The following is a 23,856-nucleotide window of genomic DNA, read 5'->3' as shown; positions in this document are numbered from 1 at the left end:
GTAAGACAATTAGAAATAATTTCTTCTATAGGACGAGTAATTTCTGGCCACCAGACTGATTGCTGGGCTCTCACTCGACATTTTGCTATGCCGAAGTGACCTTGGTGAAGTCTTTGAAGGACATCAAACCGAAGTGTTCTCGGAATGACTATTGTGTCATTTAAAAACTAGGTGGTCGTCATTGATTGATTGAGGTGCTTTCTTTGTTCAAAGTACTGGATTGTTAGGAGTATAGTCTGGCCATTCCCCCAGACAGCAATTTCTTATCTGGATACATTTGTCGTCTTGTTGCTGTGCTTGTTTTATCCCCTGCAACTTCTTTGCAGCAGTTGGTAGGTGTTGAGTAATGAGAGATGCATACGCTTCCACCTCCTCAATGAAATGCAAATCCTCCAGATTGGTTCCTTAACTGGTACCCTTGATAGTGTATATGCTGTCGCCTGGTACTTCCCTTGAATGTACTCTGTTATGGAGTTGTATCTCATTAATCTTAATCTGAACTGTTGGATTCGAGACGGATTCTTTTCAATCTCTTTCATGTTCAGAAGAGTGACTAGTGGCTTATGGTCTGTTTCACTTTCAAACCACAGTCCCATTATGTAGTCTGAGAATTTCTCTCTCACCCATGTTGTTGCCAGTGCTTCCTTCTCAATTGTAACACATCTTTTCTGTGTCTGTGAGTGACCTTGAGGCATAGTAAACTGGTCTATGTTTACTGTTTCTCTGTACTTGAAGTAATACTGCAACCAGACCTGTAGATGATGCATCTGCTGCTACTGCGGTTGGTAGTGCTAAAATTTCAGAGGAAATTAAAAGATTTTTGATTTTTTTTCAAAAGCATTTTGCTGGTCCACATTCTAGTACCTCTGTTGACCCAGTCTGAACCGCTGTCTTAAAGGCTCATTGACCTCTGCCAAATTTGGTAGGAACTTAGCTACTTGGTTGACCATCCCAAGTTATCTCTGAAGCTCAGTAATGTTCCAGGGTTGTGGAAACTCTCTGATACCTTTGTTTTTTATGGGTCGACTGTTATTCGGGAGGCTTGTGCATTGTGACCTAGAAATTTAATCATAGGCTTGGCAAGCTCACGTTTTTCATTCAATGTTAGGCTTACAATGTAAGACTTTCAGGACTGTCTATCTATGGTCATGCTCTTCTCTCATGGCGCCCTGTACAAGTATGTCATCTGTATGGCATATTACTTCTTCCATGTCTTCTAGGTTTGAGACATTGTTCTTTGGAAAATTTCAGAAGTGGACACAATTCCGAAAGGTAATCTAGTAAAGCAGTTACAACTGAACGGTGTTATAAAAATGGTCAGCAATCTGGAATCTTTGTCTAGAGGCAGCTGCCAAAATCCGCTGTTTGCATCTAATTTGGTAAATAGAGTACTCTTGGCTAGCTTGACAAGACTCTCATCCACTGAGGCCATCGGGTAGATCTCATTCCACCGATTTTGTTTAGTTGAATTAAATCCACGCAGATTCTAATTGATCCATTTGGTATTTGGGACTGTAACCATTCCTTAACACCACTTTGTTGGCATGGTCACCGATGATATAATTCTTTGCTGTTGCATCTTCTCAATTTCACCCTTGACTTTGTTCAAGAGTGGATAGGGACTTTCCTTGGTGTAAAGAGGCAGGCTGGTTTAGCATCAGCTCTTAAGGTGATGTGGTACTCTGTCTTCAGTTTGTCCAAGACTATAAATAACCTTAGAAATTTATTCATAAATGTACTGCTATAATAGTGATCAGCAACTTCTTCAACTTTACGGTAAGCTTAACTTTTAAGCATGCCTTCCAGCTTGGTAAAGAAGATTCTTGATTCTGGATGACATATGGAGGCTCAATGATTTCTCCATATTTGTACTTCAATTTTGCCATGTGTTGGCCTATGACTTTGTGTAGTCCCATCTGGACCCTGTAACTTGATGGATGAAGGCTGTAGTGTAATATGCTTAATCCATTTTACTTCGTCAGATAAGACAGAAACTTCTGCCGTGTCTAATTTAAACTCCATGGGGTGTCCGTGCACTTCAAGTTTAATACTCCAGTATTTATTTTCCATCTCATTTACTTCCCCTAAGAAAATTATTTCCTTTCTCTGGTTCTTCCACTTCTTGTATGTGGTTTGGCTTTAATATTTTTCCTCCTTTTTGCAGGTTGTTAGTGTTCTTGATTGGCAGACTGTTTTAAAATGTCCTATTTTTCCACAGTTGTAGCACTCTGCTTTCCCTTCTGGGCATTCTTCCCGCTTGTGCAGGTTTTTTCCATCACACAACGTTTCAAGATCGCAGTTGGTGCACTTTTCACCACTTCTGCTTTGGTGCGCTTTCCCTCTTATGGCCTTCATACTAAACTACCTCACTCATTCTTTTCCATGGGACCTCACCTTTTCCATGAACAAATGCTCTATTTGGTTTTCTGAGCTCAGTTTGTCTCGTCATTTGTACTGTCATGACTAGTGTTAAATTCCCTCTCGACTGCAAGAAATCTGATAGTTTCATCTAAGACCCAGCTACTATTTGATCACTAATCAATTCATCCCTCAATATTCTGTAGTCGCAATTTTCTGCCAGCCTCCTTAAATCATTGATGAATGAATCCATGTTCTCGTCTGGTCTTTGCTTTCGCTTGTTAAATTTCGCCCCCTCTAATTACATTTTTGCAAATGCTGAAATATGAATCAAGTGCTTGCAGGACTTCTTTGTAAGAAGTTGAGGTCTCTTCGACTCCCTGCCTCACTATTATATCATCGTCAGTAGCACCAACTGCACAGAGCAATGTACTGACCTGATCGTTTTGTTTTTGGTGCAAACCAGAAGCAGTTCTATACCTGGAAAACCACTTTCTCCAGTTGTCCCAGTGCTGAGCCTGTTGTGAGCATTCAGTGCGCTGGAATGGTTCTAGGAGTGGTAGTGTGGATTCCATACTTCTACCAAGCCCTGGAATCATTTCTGCTTCACTGGTGTTGCTTGTTAATTCTGGTCTGTGCTCACTTCTGTCTGGACCCCGGTTCTGTGTCTCAGCTTGCATCTGCTGCACCAGTGGTGCTCTTGACTTTTTGGTGAGTTTTGAATCTGCTACTTTTAAGGATCCCTTGACCTGCCAGGTCTGTAGCTGCTACTTAGAGTTTTTTTCTGGGTCTTTTACTCGCTGTCCACTGCCATCGTGTTTTGTCATATGTTCAGGGTCTAGACGGGGTTCCAAAAGTTTAGCATCTTCAGAGTATATGGGTTCCATACCATTCCCTCACTCCGTTATCACTCAACTTTGTATAGCATTTCAGACTTTTAATTTTATTCTTTAATAAATATGTGGTTCTATTTTGTCTGGTCCTTTTTATTGTTTCTTTCACTCTTAAGGATTTGTACTATTTTGCCTTAATGCCAGATCCTATACGGCCTTTCTGGAAGAATTATTTGCTATTTTACATATTACCCTGTCCCTTTAGTGATCGTGTTCAACAAATTAATGAGGTTTGCTTTGAGTTCTTAATTCAGTTAATATATTGTTTAATTCAGTTAATATATTGTTAATATACTGATCAATAGTTTATCTCGTTCTATGCATAAGTGCTTTGGTCTCTAGTTTCAGATTTATGTCAAGTACAGTTCAGGACTCTTTCCATTGAAGTTGAAAATATCTTAAATAGTCTTCAATAACTGGAAAATGGATACATTCAACTTAATTTTTTATTAGTTGTACCCACAAATCATATCCTTTTTATATTGTTTACAATACCGAGTCAGTTTATTGTAGTAATTATTTAGTTAATTTCCTTCCTGACATTGGCGGCTGTTTCTTGTTCAATAATTTGTAAAATTAGTCTCACCTTTTTTGGGTCAGTTGTAGATTGTAATACGTGAAAAACATTCATTTTCAAACTTTGCATTTTTTTCAGCAGGTCAGTTTATACGTGCAGCCTCTATGTTGTATGCCAGTGTTCTGTGCTGGTAAGCTGCACAGCTTTTAACCAACAGTACTTAAGGGAATCTCTGAGCTGTACCTCAGTTCCTTAGACTTCCCTTTGGGAGGATTGCATTATATAATGCAGTAAATAGAAAACGCACCTGCGTAAGTTTCTCAGTAATTTCGTTTGAAAAGTCGCTAACACGCTAATGGGGTTTTGCACATCAGATTCACGTCTTGCTTTTTGTTTTAAAAAATAGGGTGTTTGCGAAAGTAATCATCACTTCTAGTAGGTTACTTGTGCTCAGACACCTTATTTAGTATTTTTAATAATTTTTTATATTAAATCATTTTTATAAAGTTATTTTCCCTTCAATTCCGTTACAGTGCATTATTGTAGTTCAGTTTTGTACTACAGTGTAACTTGATAGGACACTCGACCTTCGATATGGTGGTTGCTATGCTCTTAATTCCCTTGCTTGAAGTGTCTTAGTGTTTCTTTGTGTTTGCATGAATGGGGCGGAGGGGGTGGTATTGAGGCGCCATTTTAAAATCGGCTTTCCAGCCGCAATTTTTTTGCCTACAAAATGGCGCCTGACACCATCTTAAATGACTGTCGGTTAGATTAGCCAATGGGAGGTCCGTGTTCCCCGGAAATGCCCTCCCAGGTCGGGCCTTTGCCGAGCAGTTATTTAATCGTCACTTTCCAAGCGTAGTTTCTCACTGAGTTGGATGTGTCAAGGTGAGATATGGAGTTTTGTTTTGTCCTTGGCGCTGTTTCTGGTCACTTGTTTCGGGCTGCAGCCTGGAAACTTGGTGACTGCTCCAGCTCTGCTCCTCACTCTCACCAATTTATGCGTTCGCCCAGCCTTAATTTACTGTTCTCATGACGGAGATTTTAATCGATGTGAGTTTCACAATGTTGCAAGAGTCAGGAGCAGTCACCAAGCTTGGCTGCTCTCGGCAGAAGTATCACAATTGGCCGGAAACAAGCGCCAAGGACAAAAAAATCCCCATCCCCATTTTCAAAAAGTCCGTCGCAAAATTAGTAACTGAATACAGTACAAACTTCCAGAATTATTTAAATTGTTCTGACCAACATATTGCAATGGCAAAAGTAATCCTATTAATAAGCAAATAGATCAACAAGTGATAGGAACTGATGAGTGAATTGTTTTAACAGATGGTTAATACGAAATTCTGAAACCTGTAATCCGAATTTTAAGATTTTTTTTAGAACGTGTTAGTTTCCTGTTGAGATTTATTATAAATTTAGTTCAGCAACCAATTATAAGATTGGTTCCATGGAGCACAAATGTGTTAAAATTTCAAGTTAAAATGTTATACTTGTTGCCAGCAGGATTGGTGCATGTTGGGAGTCAAAATTACTCCGACTGATGTGAAGCAAAAAAAGAGTAACATTGGTGTAATTGAGCCACACAGATGCAAAGATCCCAGTCCTGGTTACGGAACTGAATGAGCTGATCTCCATAGGCCTGACAAAGATGTTTAGCACCCCTGGGCTAGGTAGTAGAGAAAGCAGACAGGTTTCCCAGTACCTCTGACAGCATCTGTAGAGAGAGAGTTGGTATGACCCTTCTTCAGAGCTATAAGAGGATTTTAAAAAGGGGATAAAACAATGATAAATGAATAAAAATAAATATAAAAAAGGGGTTGCGATAGAGGAGAGAGTTCATGGTCTGAAGTTGTTGTACTCAACGTTAAGTCCGGAAGGTTGTAAAGTACCTAATCGGAAGATGAGGTGGTGTTTGTCCAATTCTTCCATATGGACTCGAAGCGTTAATTCTGTTTCTCCACAGATGCTGTCAGACCTGCTGAGGTTTTCCAGCATTTTCTGTTTTTATTTGATTTCCAGCATCCACAGTATTTTGCTTTTTTCCCAGTACCTACTTGTTATCCAGTAAACCCTTCCTGAAGTGGGTGTTCAATCTGGTGAGGGGATTGGACTTGGCTGTGGTCTGCTCCTGATGGCATCTTGCCCAACATGCCACTAATTTATTTCTGATTTCCAGCATCTGCCGTATTTTGCTTTTATGCCATTAAATTTGTTTATGTTATGCTCCTCCTCCCATCTTGCTCCTGGTCCACTTCATTCTCCTCTTGGAAATTTACTGTGTTCACCCTACCTTAAATGTGAACCTTCTTATGCAAATTGCCATTTATCACCCAAACATTGATTTTTATTATAAAGTTATGGAAGTTGACATTAGTTATTAAATGACCCGTTTGCTTAAATTCTGGCCTGATCTCTCTCTCTGGAGAAAATGCAAGAAGAACATTGGTGTTAAGAATGCAGACTGCCATAGATACCTTCTCTGGTTAAGTGGTACCAGTCCCTCCTGAAGGTAGTCCAAGCACCTTGTATTTATGGACATTGACTCCTGCTGCTCTTTATTTAACCTGTATGGTAGGTGGACCTAGGAATATATCCATGAAACTTGGTATTCTCGACTAGCTTTCCATGCCTTAGCATGTACTCCTTCAGTTTCTCTGAAGGCAGGCTGAGTTAACATAGGTGAAGCAAAGTTTGACCTTAAGATAAAAGCAAAAAACAAAAACAGAAAATGCTGGAAAAACTCAGCAGGTCTAACAGCATCTGTGGAGAGAACAGTGTGAACTCTGTTTTTCCCTCCACAGATGCTGTTAGACCTTCTGAGTTTTTCCAGCATTTTCTGTTTTTGTTTCAAAGTTTGACCTTATTTGTAGGCTGTTTTATTCCAGTGTGGTAAAATGTACAGAGCAAAGGGTCTGATCGGAATAGCTTATTTCAATTAATAGAACTTATATTGGCATAGTGTTACAGATTTAAAGAAGACTTTGGTGGGTCATTTTATTTAACCTCTCTACATCCTGTCATACAGCCTTGAAAGCTTTAAACTTTAAATTGTTCTAACTTGTGGCATTGTAAAGGTCCTTGGAGATCTTCTAAGCACAGTAGGATTCAAGCATTGTTGAGGCACGTATGATTTTTGCTCTGTCCATTTTATACTTGGAGAAAGTTCAGAGAAGCAATTATCGTTTATGTGCAGAGAGCATTTTGAGCCAAATAACGTAGGGTAATGTATTTTGAACACTTTGTGAGATGAATTAAGAGGAGCATATCGGCTTATATTTTATTTCTTGGTAGATAGTACCTATGCAATTTTCTAAATGTATGAATTCATAGCATTCCATTTAATAGGATGGATAGGAGTGATTTTCTGACCATAACTCTGATCTTGTACTAGGGTGACAAGAGCTTTCCCCAGCCAAACCTAATGGTTACCTTTCTCTCCTAGGGCTCTGCTGCCGTCCAGACCTCGTTACACTGCCTTTGAGCTATCTAATTCACGCTGATGATTCCTTCATGCATTGACAAATCTCTTGGCTTGCACAGTAATTAGTTTGTGAAAAACTTGCGCCCACTCTCTTCAAATTGTACTTAATGGCAGTGTATCAATCAGGAGTGGAAAGTTGGCTGATTATTCAGTTCCTAACCCAGGGGCAAAAGGTCATTTGTAGTGCCTTTGTTATTTCCTAAGGTCAAGATCAGTAAAAACCAGGATCTAACCTCGGATTTCCTTGTCGCTGTATGGCTCAAGCTTTACTTCTGTGCCATTTGGATGGCTTAAAAAGCGTTTTGAACTTGCAGTCTTTAATTTTTAAAAAAAGATACTTTTAAGGCCACTGCATTTTTAAAAAATTCTAGTGATTTGGGAGTAGCATCCGGTGCCCAGGTGCCAATTCCTTCTGCTTCATCAAGCTTTTGACAGACTGATCATCTGCTAATATATAAGCAGAAAATGCTGGAAATACTCAGCAAACCAAGCACCATCTGTAGACATGAACTATTAAATTTCAGATTTCCAGTATTCACAGTAGTTTGCCTTTTGGTCATTTATTGATGTCAGTTGAGCATTTCTGTTCACCTCAGAGCAGAAATGTTGAGTTCCCGTGAGCCTGTTAGTGAGACATTCCTCAGTCCAGTTTCTTTATTTGAAGGCGCACTGATATTACATTTGATTGTTTTGGTGCATTTTTGTGCATATCGATCAAACTGAGGGATTATTATTGGTACAAGGAACATTTTCTCTTAGTAAACACCAGACATTTCAAACTTAGGAATGTTATAACCATTTCATACAACTTAGCGCTAATTTGTGGACAGATTTTCTAAATTATGCACAACATACACATATTTGTGCATGTTTTGTGACCACCAGTATGAGAAATGCAAGTGGAATGTCTGTCATTTTTGACACTGGCTGGGGTTCTCTGCTGTCCTTGCTGTTTTTGGTATTTGGAATTCTTTCTTCCCCCCCCCCCCCCCCTCCAAAATTAAAGTGAATTGTCAAAAAATCACAGGCTGTCGAATGCAGAGTGGATAATTGCAGCCCCTGGTGTCTGCATCAGGTGCTCTGAAAACAATTACTGCATGGTTTAGATACTACACTGCTCCGAACAAAATGCTTTAACCTCAGCCTTCAAAGTTATTCCATGGCTGCACCAGTATAAATTTTCCCATTTTTCATACTAGCCATTTTATGGCCTTTGATCCATATTTCCATATTATGGGTACTTTAGTGCGATGTACGCATGCTTACTTGAAATGGTTTACAACTCCTTTAACCAGGTATAAATCAGGAACTCGACTAGTTGATATGAGCTGCATTTCAAATCTCACGCATGAGAAATGGTTAAATTTGAACTCAATAAAAATCTGGAATTAAAAGTGATGACTCAAACCATTGCCGATTGTCATTAAAAACCCAGCTGGTTCACTAATGTCCCTTAGGGAAGGAAGTCTGCCTTCCTTACCTGGCCTGGCCTACATGTGACTCCAGACCCACAGCAATGTGGTTGACTCTTAAATGCCCTCTGAACAAGGGCAGTTCAGGATGGGCAATAAATGCTGGCAAGCCAGCAATGCCCACATCCCTTGAATGAATAAAAAAAAGATGAAACGAGAATGTGCAGGCCCATTGTTCTGCTGACCCTTGACACAGCTTTGAAAGGGGACCAGTGTTTTGTCCTTGGAGGGAATACAAAGGAAGGCAACTAAATTGGGTGTGCTAAGCTGTGAGGAAATATGAGTGTTAATAGGGATGCTTGTACTGTATTGGAATAAGGTGGCTTTGAGTTGATATTGAGGCATTTGAGATTTTAATTTTCTGCTGTGTTTCCTACATTACAACAATGACTACACTTCAAAAGTTCTTTATTGGTCGTAAAGTAATTGGGATGTCCTGAGGTAATGAAAGGTGCTTTTAAATGAGTTTTTCTACAGGAGAGAAATCAAATCCAAAAATAGTTAGTGTTAGCACAAGGTTCAGTATAAGAAAATATAGATGCAGGCTTAGATAAGAAAGGAGGTGTAGTTTAGGTGCAACTTTGTGCAAACATGAGGTGGTGAAAATGTGGACTAGCTGACCAAAGACCAGACTCTGGAGCCAACACCAGAGTTAGAAATGTCAATAGCACGATGGATACGTTTTTGAAAGACGGGGCTACTGAAGTTGCTACATCTGTGGCCTTGGGGATTAGCCTGATGCATATATTGTTTTCTAGTCCTGTTCAGAGTACAATGTTCCAAAAGCCATTAGGACATATCTGGAGGGGGGTGGGGAGAGTTGTAGATAACAATGTATCATGGATAATTTAAGCTTCTGTAAATTACTTGGACCTTTATTTGGGTTCTTGACAAGACGAAAAGTTGGCATACAGTAATTTTAGTGTAACAAATTAAGAGGATTTATTAACTAATAAAGCAATACTTAACCTGCCGATAGTTTGAGTCACACACAGCCTTTACTTCCCGGAGCAGCTCAGACACAGGCAACACTAGTTTTGGCCTGGCCTGACATACTTCTGTTTCTTTCCTTTTCTCTTCTGTCTTATTTGTAAACCTGTCTCACGTTTCGGAGAGCCCTTTTTTTTTATCCCCCTCTTGCTCTGGTATCCAGGAATTCCTCTACCATAATAATAAAAGCAAAATAGTGCAGATGCTGGAAATCTGGAATAAAAACGAAGTGCTGGAAAAACTTAGGTCTGGCAGCATCTGTGGAGAGAAAAACAAGAGTCAACGTTTTGAGTTGAATATAGCTTTTTTTGCAAAGAAGAGTAATTTTCGACTTGAAATGCTGACTCTTGTTTTTCGCCACAGATACTGCCAGACCTCCTGAGTTTCTCCAACCATGTTTGACAAAAACAGTTGACTTGTTCCATTCATAACACAATCAATATGATTGATACTGCATTCACACTTGCATCAATATACCATTGATATTCCATTCACATTTGGATCAATGGACCATCGATGTACCATGAATAGCTACATCGTGGACTACAATTAATGAAGTCTAAGGCATGCAGGTATTTGGAGTCTAAATTGTTCTTTGGTCACAGTTAATATGCAGACAGAATAACCATTTAACTGTTTTCCTGACTCTTACCAATAGACTATACGCTCTGCAGGTAGACTCTATCTGTTTTCATTTCCATTTAGTTTTGCTGAATTGTTCTAACATCCCACCCTTTGTTTCTATAACTCTCCAGATTCATGCAATATGCTATCTCTAATGCCTAACTTAACCTATGCAAAGAGTTAATTACATACCAATAGTTAACTCTTTGCTTACCAAAAGCCCACACAAACATTTATAAAGTACAGTATCTAAAATTCTGGGTTCGAGGGAAAATCTATAAAAACCCATACTTCTTACAATAACCACGGTGTCCCGGAACAAGAGAGAAACTAAGTATGGTTTTCCTTGAAATTGGCTGCAAGTTTTTCTGTTTTTGTGTTTCCCAGGAGTTAGCATCGCAATGATTGTGAAAGATTGTGCACCGTGGAAAGGATAAGGATTATTACAGATGGGCCTTTCCTAGTTTTGTAAATGGCTTGAAACAGGAGGTTAATTCAAATGACTGCACAGTAATGTTTGTGAATGTAAAGGTGATCACAGAATTGTCAAATTGTTCCTTTTCTAACGATTGAAGTAAAATACTAACGGAAAATGATAAATATTCCACACTTGAGTATTGTGGAATGGTAGGTGTCCATACCTGAGGCCATAGTTTGTGCCTTTTCAAGTTGTCCTGTTCATTTCGCTTGCATTTAAGCACAGCTTATAAGAGAATCTCAATGGCATAGAGAAAGTTAAATCTTTTCCTTCAGTGACACTGGTGTTTACTTGCACTGCTCTGTGAAGGCCAAGTTCCTCCAATAGCAAGTAAGGAAAATCGGTAAACAATCCTTGGTTATGTGCCAGCTCAGGGAGACCTTAGAATAAGTTGCCTGCCTACTTTGACCAGAAATTGTAAATGGCCCTAAGACACTTTAGGGATTAGATTTAAATAAAAACATTTGATAACCTTGTTAAATGTAGTAAACGTTAAAAACAGTGAATCAAATGTTGACTTTTAACAAATAAATGTAGTGATAGTAAATGCCACAGGTGCTGTCAAATGTCAAAATGACCTTTATGGCAGCGAGTGACAGATTGCAGCTAGGCTTGCTTCATCCTCCCTTAAATTGGGCTGCCAAAAGTTACGTTCTTAAAATAAAATTCACTGTTTCCATTTTCAGGTGTATTCCAGTGGAAGCATTTGACGACTAAATATTCATAAACATCAGCACTCCAGACACAATCCAAACACTTGTTCAGAGGTATCAGACCTGTTTTAAAAAAAACGGTAGTTATAATTGCAAAAATATTTTATGTAGAGAGTGCTGTGTTTTCTAAATGACGTCGTCTGTCAAAATATCACATTTTAAATCAAAATTGGTGATTTTCATTTGACAGATGATGTTTGGTGTTTACTCGTAACCGACTGGTCTTTTTCACATTTTCCGTTGTCGAAGTCTCTTGTGTTGCGCTTCTTTCACTCTGGAGTCCCTCTTGACTGGGAGGACCTAGTTTGATGCTCTTTGTCGTGAAGTTACCCTTGACTGGGAGGACTTGCGTTGAGCCTCTTTGTGTCGGAGCTTGTGAGGGAAGGAGCTGTGCTGTGCTGTATAGGTAAACCCATCCCTGGTTTGTGAGTTTTAATACATGTTACTGTTTCGGGCTCAGTGAGATTATTACAATATTTTAATGTGCACACGCTGTATGGAGAAGATTCGTGTTTGTTTGCGGGCTGGGATTCATTTTAATTTGTAACAGGAAGTCGAGGCCTAAAGGCGCCATTACAGCCTGAAATCCAGCGAGCGCGTTTGAGAGGCCCTCGGTTCAACAGCTGTAATCTGGAGGGGCTGAGGCTGCCGAATCACGTTGTTGAATAATTTGGTTAAAGGTAGATTGAAGACAGAAGTATCCGTCGAATAAAGTGCGTTAGTTGGGTGCGTGGCACGCAGGATAAAATCAGCCGCTTGTGTGGGGGAGGGGAGGACAATTCTGTTTAAAGATCGGCTTTTTTACATATATAAATAAATTACGTTCTTTTACCGTATTTAAACGGTAGTTTTTCCACAATATTTGGAATAAATTTAACCTTGTTTGAGACGCCTAGAATTGCATTTCTCTTGACGCGCTAAGGCGCTCATGTCTAACGGGGGGGGGGGGATTTGTTCGTGATTTGGAGGAGCTGAACCGTCTATGCAAACATGTTTCTGTTTTCTGTTGCCTTTACCCGCGACCCACTTCGTTGATTACTTCAACTGTAAATGTTCGGATTGTGTGTTTAATTCTATGTTCTTGTGTATCCAATTGTTTCATGCAGCAGAAAGTTAAGGCCTCTGAGTCTTTAATCTGTAAAGCTATGTTGAAAATGGTTGTGTACAATACGGGAAGTGCAAAAATGACTATGGCTCATATGGCAAGTACGGAAACTGGGGCTGTTACCCACACCTGAAGAGTTAAATACATATTTAGTATTGCAGTATGAGTCAGTGGAAAAAAATGACCCCCATCCCATGCCATTTTATCAAAGTAATGTACAAAATTAAACTTGGGTGCAAGTATGGTGACCTGAGTTTGGTTTTCCTTGCTGTTGGATGTACTCTGATCAGATTCATCTGAAACAGCTCCGTAGGAAACTGATGAAGCAGTAAGAATAGCCCCAAGAGCCATCCTGCACAGCCTGATGAAATGTTGCGATAGGGTGGGAAATCTGCACCCCCAAATTTCTGAAATCAGGTGGCTCTTGGGCCATCAGTCGCATGTCATGCCTACTGCTGACTTTCATGGAATCACAAGATATTCTCAATGATCACTCAAGGAGCTTCACAGGGAAATGTGGACTCTAAGGTCTTCATGCTGATAAGATGCTTCACTTTTTAAAAATATTTCACGTTTAAGGCTACATTGCTTGTTTTCTTTTAAATTAGTCTGCTGTGTAAGTTTATAAAAGAACAAAATTCCTGCAATATTAGAACATTCACGTGCATACTGGGCTCATTGATGTTGGTTTTGAGAAGTTAGCTGAGAGTTGCAAAATGATTACCTGGGGTGACTTCACAATTTTCCTCTGTAGAAGTGCGCCTACCCCTGCGCATTGGTACAGTTGAGATTGTAACTTGTGTGGAGGACTGCCATTATGATGTAGTCTGGCACCATTTGTTTGGATATCTATATATTGCATTACCTTTTTTGAGTGCACTTTTAGAGTTTACCTGTCGTACTCCTTTCAAAAGGAAAAGTTTAAATCGGCGCACCAGGAATCAATCTGTTCTGGCATTGTCCATATAATTTTTAAAAACGCTACAAATTGGAAAACTTAGACAACCCCAAACACAAAGCAGTGTGTATTTTTTGTGCACATCACACTTGTGGATCTCACTGATTCATTTGTGAGCTCTGTGTTTTTTCAGTTGTGCAAACACATATCGCACAGATTTCTTCAGTGCTAATTGTCACTTGATAATGTTGCTGCTGCGACGACTATGAATTCAATGTTTTATGGAATGCGCAATAGTTACTTTGTAAATGAATCGCTCATTCTCTGTAAAGACCTGCCTTTTTTTTTCTTTTGCAGTTGCTTGCGTAGCGCCTTGGCTAAACAGCGCAGAATTAATCTATAAAAATGCCAGATAACGGCACCGAGGAGGCTGGCCCCAGTACAGATGATATTTGCCGTGACTTCCTGCGCAACGTCTGCAACCGCGGTAAGCGCTGCAAGTTCCGCCACCCAGACGCTAATGAGATGTCCACCCTTGGCCTTTTATCTTCTGATCTACCCGTTAATAAAGGTGAGATTCCGATCTGCCACGACTATCAGAAGGGTGACTGTCAAAGAGGGCCCAAATGTAAGTTCCTGCACGTAAAGCGCGACGAGTATGGTTATGAAAACCAAGGTATGGCGCACAGCCAGGTGTTTTCTCCCTTGGCACGCAGATATGACCGCTATGATGACCTCTACTCTAGAGGTTATGATGCTGACCACTACGATGGCTACGACGCCCACATGAAGAGGAGAAGGATGGAGGGCATGGGGTTTGAAGTATACGACTACGGCATGCAGAATCCAGGCGCAGCTGACTACCGGTTTCTGAAGGAAGAGAATCTCATGCTGCAAAAGCGCGTTGAGGATCTCCAAAAACAGGTGTCAAACCTGATGGCCACCAATGAGCTCCTCCTGGAGCAGAATGCAAATCTCCGCAACCAAGTGAAGATGGGAATGATGACTCCCATGACCCCCATGACCTCCATGACACCTATGACCCCCACACCCACTGCAACAGCTGGGAGATTCACCACCCAGTGACATTGGAGTTGATCACCTGAAAGAGGTGTGACTCAACTCCTTAAATACTTGTTTGTCACTTCAGTATACTAATAAAGAAACCTATGTAGTTTGTCAGATCTGAGAATGTTGTGCTGGGACTCTGCTTTACAGATGCAAATTTACAAATTGACCTATGAAAGACCACAAGCTCAATTGATACAAGGCAGTTTTACCATACCACTACCTTGAATTTATAAATGGGGGAGGGGGTGAGGTGAAAAATAAACAATGGTTATCAGTAGCTTGAGCACTTGTAGCTCAGGTTGCTGTGACACCCTTTCTAACTTTGAGGGGGTGGGTGGGTGTGAAGTAAGAACGATATCAAAAATTCTGATATTTGTTCATGATTATACCCCAGTTCAGCTGCAGTGAACATTTAAGCCACTTTGTATAATTTGACTTTTTCTCTTCACCTCCATCCTTCCCTCCCATCCAAAAAAAAATGGGAGAACCTTGAAAATATTTAACTAATGTGTGAGAAGAAGTTGGGTTATAATCCAGCGTTGGGTTTATGCAATTTTCCAAGTGACACATTGTGAAAATTTTACATCCATTGACTGGATTATGGCCATATGTGCACAGATTTGAGAGTATTCTCTCACTGTTTCACACATTTTGCTTTTCGGAAAACCTGTTTGAAAGATTTAGGACGTGCCAGATTTGTCTTTGGCAAAACATAGTGGCAGAAGTGAGTTAAGTGGCAAAATTGGCCACTAATTGAGCTACCTGTACTGCAAAGCTTTCCAGTGTGTTATAGTGAGGTGCCTTGGTATGTGTTGCAAGCTGTAACAGTCTTGGGTACTGAAGGGTTGTAAAAGTCTAGATCAATTTTATTGTCCTGATCTATTATGTCAGCTAAATCCAACAAATGGAGTACAGCCTTTAATACACCCAAATCATTTAAATATGTAGCTGCCTCCTATGTATCTGTTATTCTGTATGTGACTGACTTTTATGAAAACCAAGTCAATCATTTGCAAGCCAATCAACTCTTAACTCAGAACCTGTCTCAAAAGCCACAGAAAATGAGGCATTTTTAATGCTTTGCATAGTAGGTATTGTTGGGTTGGTGGTCCTTTGGTCTATGGAAATCTGTATTGTAGTGAGTTTTTTTTTGCATTGGTGGTGGGAACCCAGGACCACTGCATGGCACCTCATGCAGTTTTTCCTGTTACTCTTCTTGCATTGCTTTCTACTTTAAAACTCAATTTAAAATAGTTGAATGAGTGTAGATATTAGTTGCCATATTTTCACTGAACTCTGGTGAACAGATAATTCTGCCTGCTTTTAGTAATCCCTAGCTACTATGCATAAGTTTTAACTTTTTCATCTTGCTCTGCTGTTCCCATTGGAGGCCAGATATCTTGGTCCCAAGCCTCTGAAAATCTTGATCTTGCACTCGCTGTTGCAGGAAATAAAGCCTACATAAACCTTCTTCTGATTCTCTTCTCTTCCCCTGTTTGAAGAAGCACCTGGTCTTCACTCAGCAGGTCCAACTGGGAATGATGGACACAGACTAGCCCCTACTGCTACTGTATTTCTAATTTCCTTTTGTCCACATGCTTCCATTTCCCTCTACATGCCTTCACTCAAGCTCAAGGGATATAATTCAGCATTGTGTTGCAAAATGCAATTCATTGCATTACCACTAGGTATTAGTGATGATGGATATCAAGCTAATACTACAGCTACCAGATACTTTTGGAATTCCTCTCTTATAGTCCAGGAATATTAATTATTTTAGTTATAACTGGCACACAGGGATGGATGAATCATAGTTTGGTGTACAGTAGAACCCTGTTTGGTAGATAGGACAAGATAAAAGCTTATTCATCAGACTTGCATAGAAGACTGCTTAAGTCAGTAATGATTTGTCACAGCAGGACTTTGGCAGGAATCTGCTTATTAATGTATCTGATTTAAATTTGCATGGATTTGACTGTACAGCCTCTTTCAGTTCCTCAAACCACAGTGCTTGAAGTATCACTTGCTCTTGTAGTGTTTATTTTAGATTCTTGCACTGAAACACACTATGATACTATTTATAGTCATAACTGGCATCAGTGGTTTAGGATTCTGGCATCCATCTATCCCTCGTTCTGGTGTTTGTACGTACGATGTGAGTTTAGTTCTTTTCAAGTTAAAGCTTGGGGTCAATATTTTAACAGTTGACATTTCTTCTCTCCCCCCCCAACCCCCATATTTACCTAAAATCTTTGGGCACCACCCAAGCTAAAGTTAACTGTCTAGGGGGGTAGGGGCAGTTATTTGTCTGGCTATTCATCAGTTATTGTTAATCCTTTCCAGTCAAGAAACCAGACATGCAACATTTTTTTTTCTGGGTCGCGCTAAAACTTCAGACTAGAATGGTTACACCACGATATGTCTAGTGATCTAGAAGGAAAGAAGTAATCAGATTTCTTGGAGTAGTATCACAATGAAATTGTTTTTTTCACAGCCTACACAGACCCCCATCATAATCATTCACATTTTTTTGTACAAAAGAATTGTGATTGAAGTAGGTTTAATGTGGCCATAGTGAGGTCTGTGCAGCTGGAGAATGTTTATGTTCCAGAAAACATGGGATTATCTTGCAGCACTTGTAATAGTTGATAGTGTACTCATTCTACCTGCCATTGATCTGAACTGAATTTTTGTTCCTTCAGTTTGAATTTTGGCTTTCACTTGATTGCTAACTAGTTTTAATTTTTTATTTCAGTTTTTAATGTTTTATTACTGTGCTACCAAAATACATTGTTTCTACATTGGACTTAATTTGCAGTGAAATGGTTATCGGGATGGATTACTAAATACTTTGGTTGTCTATCTAGCCATGTCAATAAAATGGAAACCATCGCTGCTTTAGTTGCATCTTCTGGGCTGGAAAGGCTTAATGGTACAGTATATGTATAATGTGTATATATTGATTGCTACATAATTCTTTGCTATGGTTAATGCTTTTCTATGCGATTACATGTAGACTGTTCTTTCCCATGGTTAATCGTTCCACTGATGCAGACCTCCAGGACAACAGAACCTATACAGTCCTAAACTAAGTGTACTTTGTTTAATTGTAGACCTTTTAAAGCAAAAATGTGTTCACCTTCATTTCTATGGAAGTCTGTTGAGTGTATAACAATAAAGCAAATTTTCATTTGTGTATTGTTTTGTATTCCTTGTGTTTATAGTGCACACTTAAATAGCATTGCCTGTTCTGGGACGTGATGGTGCAGTGAGTTAAAATGCTATCCTTACCTCCGGGACATGAGTTTAAACTCAACTCGGCCCAATCTAATAATATTAGAAAGTGGTTCTGAACATTCTGGAAGTGATGGCTCCTGTTGGTAAAACTGCCAGTTTAACTAGCAGGAGGGAGAAAATGGTAGCTGTGGCATTGATAAGAAAAGATTGCCACCTACCTTCTCTGCTACTTCTACCCTGAATGCAGTCAGTGGTTTGATGTATTTTTTGTGACCCACTTAGGATGGGGCACTCTTTTGTTTATGGTTTAAAACCTAGAAATGTATGCATTTTTTTTTTAAATTGAAGCGATATTCAGGAAGGTTCTATCTTGAAAAAGTACGGAGCAGAAGCAGGTGAGTTGCCTGTTCTTAGCCTGATTTTAAACTGGGGCATTTTCTTCTATTCATTCAAATACAGGTTATGCCAGAGGACTGGAAGATCGCACATGCAATTCCATTGTTCAAAAAAAATCTAATGTCTGGTCATTCAGTGCAAGAGCTTCACAACAAAATATGATCCTGTCCTTGACACCCATATATGCACTTCCATCAAGGGTCATGGGACAGTGCTCAGGATTGGGAACCCTACCTGTTCTCATCCAACCCTGGGTTGCTGAGGCAAGTTGGTGGTGGGAGGTGTGTGTTGGAGTCATTCCACCATAGCTAAAATTAACAAACTCGGTACAGACTAAGCACCGTCCCCAAGATATCTGTAGTCTGTATGGCTCCATAGATAAACTGAATTATCAGGGACCCTGATTGTTACTTTAATGAAAAACAATTTTGTCTATTGGGAATTTGAGCCCTGTTTGCAATTTTTCCAATTATGCTTAATGAGTTTTATCTTCAGGGAAGAAATTTAAGATAAGTTGATCTCTAGGCAGATGGGTCTGTAAAAAGGTAGATCATGCCTGGTAAGTTTGTTTTTTCACTGTATGTTAGAAGATGTGGCTATTTATCTTGCAGAAAACATTTGAGACGGCAGGGAAGCAGTGATGAGTAACGGGTGATCCAGTTGGTTAGAGAAACAGCCTTTTTACTTCTGGGACCTAGGCCCAAGTTCCTTTGAGCTGCTAGGTATGAGTATCTGTTAGAAATCTTCATTCTTGGGTTGTAGGTGTCGCTGGCAAGGCTAGCATTTATTGCCCATTCTTATTTGCGTAACATTTGCAGAGTATGTGGTACAGAAACGGGCCATTCCACCCAACTAGTTTGCTGGAGTTAATACTCCCACACAAGTCTCTTCACTCGTACATTTCTATTCTCCTTCCTCTCATGTGCTTGCCTAGTTTCCTTTTGAAAGCATCTAAGCTATTTACCACAACTACATCTTGTGGTAGATGGCTCCACGTTCTACCACTCGAGTAAAGAAATGTGTCTCTATTTCTCTATTGGATTTATTTATAACTACCTTGTATTTATGGTCCCTAGTTTTGGATTCTGCCATAAATGGAAGCATTCTCTCCACAGCTACCCTGTCTAGTTCAATCATAATTTTCAAGGACGCTATCAGGTCTTTTTAATTTTTTGATTTTTTTTTTCCCCTGATAGCTATAATCTCTCAGTTCTGGTACCATCCTTGAAATTGTTTTTTTTCCCCCATTTTCTCTGTAACTTTAATGTAGCATAGAGACCTGAACTCCACACAGTACACCCTGACCAGGGTCCTATACAAGTTTAACTTCTACTTACAAATTCTATGCCCATGGGAATAAATCCCAGTGTTTTGTTAGCATTTTAATTGATTTGTTGACCAGCATTGCTTTTTATGATTTGTTCACCTGTATCCCTAAATCCCATTTGTTGTTGTACCTCATTCAATTTCTTATTTTCTAAAGTGTAGGTGATTTTTCTGTTTTTCCAAACAAAGTACGTGCCCTCATTTATCCATGTTAAAGTTTGTTTACCATTTAACTGCAAGTTTTCTAATGTCTCATCATTGCATTTTTCCTCAATGTTGGCTATACCTCCCCCTTTGGTATCATCTGCAAGTTTTGATATTTATTCCTAAATCCAAATCATTGATGTGAATTATAACAGTTGTCTCAGCACTGATCCTTGTAGAACACTGGTTTCTACCTTCCTCCAATCTAAATGACTGCTTTTTACACCATCCTCTGCTTTCTTGAGATGTTGCCCTGAGATATTAACTGAGTACCCTGCTAGGCCACTTCAGATGAACCATGATCGTGTGGTTCAAGAGTCGCACACAGGCCAGACTGAATAAGGATGACATTTCTTTCTGTAATGGACATAAACCCAGTTGGGATTTTACAGCTGTTAGAAAATTTCATGATACTATTTTCCAAACCTAAATTAAAATTTTGTCATGGTGGGATTTTAGTTCTAATCTCCTTTCTAGTCCTGTAACATGACTAGCTACTGCACCCACTTTATGAAATTAACATCCATAGACTGATACCAGTTTGTAATGGGAAAAATTCACGGGATAACTTGTCTGAAATTCAGCACTAAATGAATAATCTGAGGTCACCGTGCAAAATGGATATGTTATGCCAAATGCCAAGGATACTCTGCTAAAGATTGGTTTTGACAGAGAGGAAGGGGGAAGCATTGCCCTGTATCTCACTGTTGTACCTGACGTGGAAGTGCTTAATGAGTGCCTAAAATGGAAAGTGCTTCATTCCCCAGCACACATCTTGATGAGAATAAAACTCAGTAAATAGGGAAGCTTGTAAGTGCCACTGTGGTTACATTTCTTTAAAAAAGGCTTTGTTTGGAACAATTCCAAAAAAGTGGAATAATGCCTAATAATTTGGTGACTGGATATGAGAAAGATGGAATTTCCCTGAACAGGCACTGTTCATGTAGCTAAACCAGTATTTATTTTTGCTTCTTTCAGTGTACTAAGAATTACAGTTGAAGATGGAATACAGTTTAATTTCAAATTTCATTTTTTTCATGCATAAAGGCATGTATTGTTACCACTATATTGATGCTGTGTCACAGAAGGGTGCGTTTGTCTTTTTCCCAACTTTATTTTCTCAACTTTTTCTTGGCAACTGAGAAGTGGTTCTTTTCTCTGCCTCAATATTTGCTAGATTGCAGTTCTACAAGTGGCAATTGCCTTTCAGTAACTCTCCCAAGTGGTCATTATGTGCAAAACTCAACAGTGGCCTGTAAACCTCAGTTGTTTGGTTAAACATGCCTGCCATTTGGGAAAACAAGAAATGGCTGCCTGCCATCAAAGTATAACGTTGAAGGGGGTGAAGTTTGTTCCCATTACTTTGGCGCTTGTTCTAAATGTTGATGGGCAGCAGGGCCAACATTGATGTTGGAGCACAAGCCTTAAAAGTCCTCTGATAGAGTATTGGGCTCCTTCCTACTGCTGATTGCAAGAATTTCTGACCTTAGCCTGTAGTTACCCTTCCTGTTTCCAGGTAGCCTGTGAATTGGAGGATACTTTGATCAGCATGCTGCAGAAACAGTTGATAGCATATCCCAAGATTCACTATCTCTAGGAGCTTTTCAGCAAAATGGCAGTCATCTCTGCTCTGATCACAAAACTGGAACTAATCCTAGTAAAGAATTAGCCTTTTTGGTTAAATCTGCAAGACTTTTGGTCTCGATTATTCTGTTGAGTACCTTCTGGTCCTCCAGCCAGTTTTTCTTGCCATACAGGTTGCTCTGTGATTTGGGATGAGTTGAGAGAAGAAATTGTCATGCTCTTTGGTGGCACTTCAGTCCCCAAATAGAATTCATTTAGGACTCTTCACTGCTATTCCTGAAATCATAACTACATGAAAAAGCCATACAGATATGTCATTCTTTTCCCCTTCAGTCTCCTTTGTAGTTGTTAATTAGGCATGAAAGAGTTTAAATGAATTCACCTATGGTGGATGAACAACAGATGAAATATGGTCATAAAAACTGCCATGTTGAAAATCATTGCAATGCAGAATCGTTCTTCATTCCCTTCAAACAAAGTACATTTTCATGAAGTTAGTGTCACGGTGATAAATGTCAACACTTAATCGCAAATAAGCTGCACAGTCTAGTTCTACCAGAACTCCTGGCTTCAGCCTAATCTTGGCCTTGATACAGATATGGATCTGAGAGCTGAATGCAGGAGTAGCAGCCTTCCACAACAAGGCAGTATTTGAGTAGAGGAGTCTGGACCCTTAGCAAATATGAACTGGGGGCAGAGGGGAGATCGAGGTGAATGGGCTTCAGTTGTACTTGATGCAAAGGAAGTTGGTTGTTAGGCAGACACTGCATCTACAGAACATCACTGCAAGAGGTCTTAAGGGAAGTGTCCTCGACCCACTCATCTTGTCAATGACCTTTCCTCTGCAAAAGCCAAGAGTGGAGCTGGGTGTTGCTGATTATTAGTGTTCAGCTCCATTCACAACCCCAGATAACGAAGTAGCCTATGTCCAACTAGAGGACCTGCAGAAAATCCGGGCTTGGCACTTGATTGGCTTCTTCCTACTGGTCTTCATACCTACCACCGGTCCACTGTGGCTGCAGATATGTAAGGTGTACAGAAAGCTTTGAATGCCTCCCTGAGGCTCCTTTCATTGAAAAGGATGAGAACATCAAGAAAATGGGATAACATCACTTTCAAGTACCCCCCCACATTGCACGCTATTCTGGCTTGAACAGGTATTGTCTCTGAATACATATCCTAATATTCCCTACTTAACATAATTGAGAGAGAATCAATACCACAAGGACTGCAGCAGTTGAAGGTCCACCACCTCCGGGCAACCAGGGATGGGCTGCAAATGGTACAGTAGCAGCATTTGCCCGTAATCACACATTTTTAAAGAAAGTTGAAGACACTTTAGTAAACAGCTGAATCATCTAGCTCCTGAAGGCTGTTCACCCACCTAAGGTAAGATGGATTTGTGTATGGAGGCATTGAGGCGCTTCCTAATATGACAAGAACATGGGTATACATTTGGGTAAGCAAGGTGAAGGGTCAAGGCTTCTAGCTGAGGCAACTATTTGTTGATTAGGCAAAGACTACTTAAGCCATGAGTCGGTTAATGCCAAACTTGGGATTTAAAAGCCTTTACATATAAGAAAAAGGAATGAGAAGCCATCTTGATCTCAACCTAGTGAAGATAGAGGGATAAATAGCATGCAGGGTTCTATAATGGGACGGGATAAAGGTGAAAGTATTTAAGATTATGTCAGCAATATAAGGTCACCAAGGGACTCGAGACTAGAAAGAACTTTTTAATGAACCTTTTCATTGCTCCATTCAAGAATATGAAGATCAAGGTGTAGTGATTGTGCAGTGAGGACATGCATCTGAAAGAAGTTGAGTGTCAAATGGAATATTGAGTAGTGGATAAGATTTGATATTGAGCAGAATAGGAAATTAATGAGTAGGGTAGAACGGGAAAGTAAAAAATTAAATCGCCTGAAGGCGAAAGTATAACCTTGTTAGGTATTTTTTTCATTTACTGTTGGCCATTTCACCATTTTGTACCGACGAATAAGGTTCTACTGAAAGTTAGGTTCATGCGGCTTTGAAGGAAAGAACGGTCCAGAAAAATCTTCCGTTCAAAAGAATTTATTGAATAGAGACAGTTTTGGGGCTAGGGAAGTTAAAGATCTTGTTTACGGTATTTTGCTGTGTTCCAAAATGGTAGGTCATTAATGCATACTGCATGTGAATTTAGGCTAATAAAATAAGCCCATGGACAGTTTGGTAGTAGATAGTTTTGTAGGTTCATACAAAAGTACTTCAAGGCCAATGCATAAGGAGTTGGTCACACCGATCCAGCAAATCTTCCTATTCTGGTTTTGTTAACCAAAATGTTATAATTTACTTTCTTAGAGCATCCCCAGTATCTGTTTGGATATTTCAATTAGGTTGTTTCATTTTTTTTCGTTCATGGGATGTAGGTGTCGCTGGCTAGGCAAGCATTTATTACCCATCCTTAAATTGCCTTTTTTCCCCAGAGGGCATTTAAGAGTCAACCATACTGCTGTATTTCTGG

The 23,856-nt window shown here is 39.7% G+C and overlaps 2 protein-coding genes across 13 annotated transcripts in view; both read left to right on the top strand.

The window, feature by feature from the left end:
* Positions 1-17,799, top strand: part of LOC144672714 (zinc finger CCCH domain-containing protein 10-like) — a 39,525-nt gene extending 21,726 nt beyond the window's left edge. For all 4 annotated transcript variants that reach the window (XM_078534652.1, XM_078534653.1, XM_078534655.1 and 1 more), the window contains one exon: positions 13,890-17,799. In XM_078534652.1, the coding sequence (XP_078390778.1) occupies positions 13,938-14,618 (681 nt within the window). In that variant the 5' untranslated portion in view covers positions 13,890-13,937 and the 3' untranslated portion in view covers positions 14,619-17,799. The remainder of the gene's footprint in view (positions 1-13,889) is intronic.
* LOC144672709 (zinc finger CCCH domain-containing protein 10-like) overlaps positions 11,688-23,856 on the top strand; it is a 53,766-nt gene continuing 41,597 nt past the window's right edge. For 3 of the 9 annotated variants that reach the window (XM_078534644.1, XM_078534641.1, XM_078534638.1), the window contains exon 1: positions 11,732-11,935. Coding sequence is in view for 2 of the 9 variants with exons in the window: in XM_078534645.1 (XP_078390771.1) it covers positions 11,838-11,935 (98 nt within the window). In the remaining 7 variants the exon portion in view is untranslated. Of the gene's footprint in view, positions 11,955-23,856 lie in introns of all 9 variants that reach the window. The other 6 variants (XR_013574148.1, XM_078534645.1, XM_078534646.1 and 3 more) reach the window with 6 other exon arrangements.

Source organism: Cetorhinus maximus, chromosome X (assembly GCF_964194155.1).
Source record: "Cetorhinus maximus chromosome X, sCetMax3.hap1.1, whole genome shotgun sequence".
NCBI classification, from domain to species: Eukaryota; Metazoa; Chordata; class Chondrichthyes; order Lamniformes; family Cetorhinidae; genus Cetorhinus; species Cetorhinus maximus.
The sequence above is the reverse complement of the archived record's forward strand: the minus strand, read 5'-3'. Positions and strand labels throughout refer to the sequence as shown.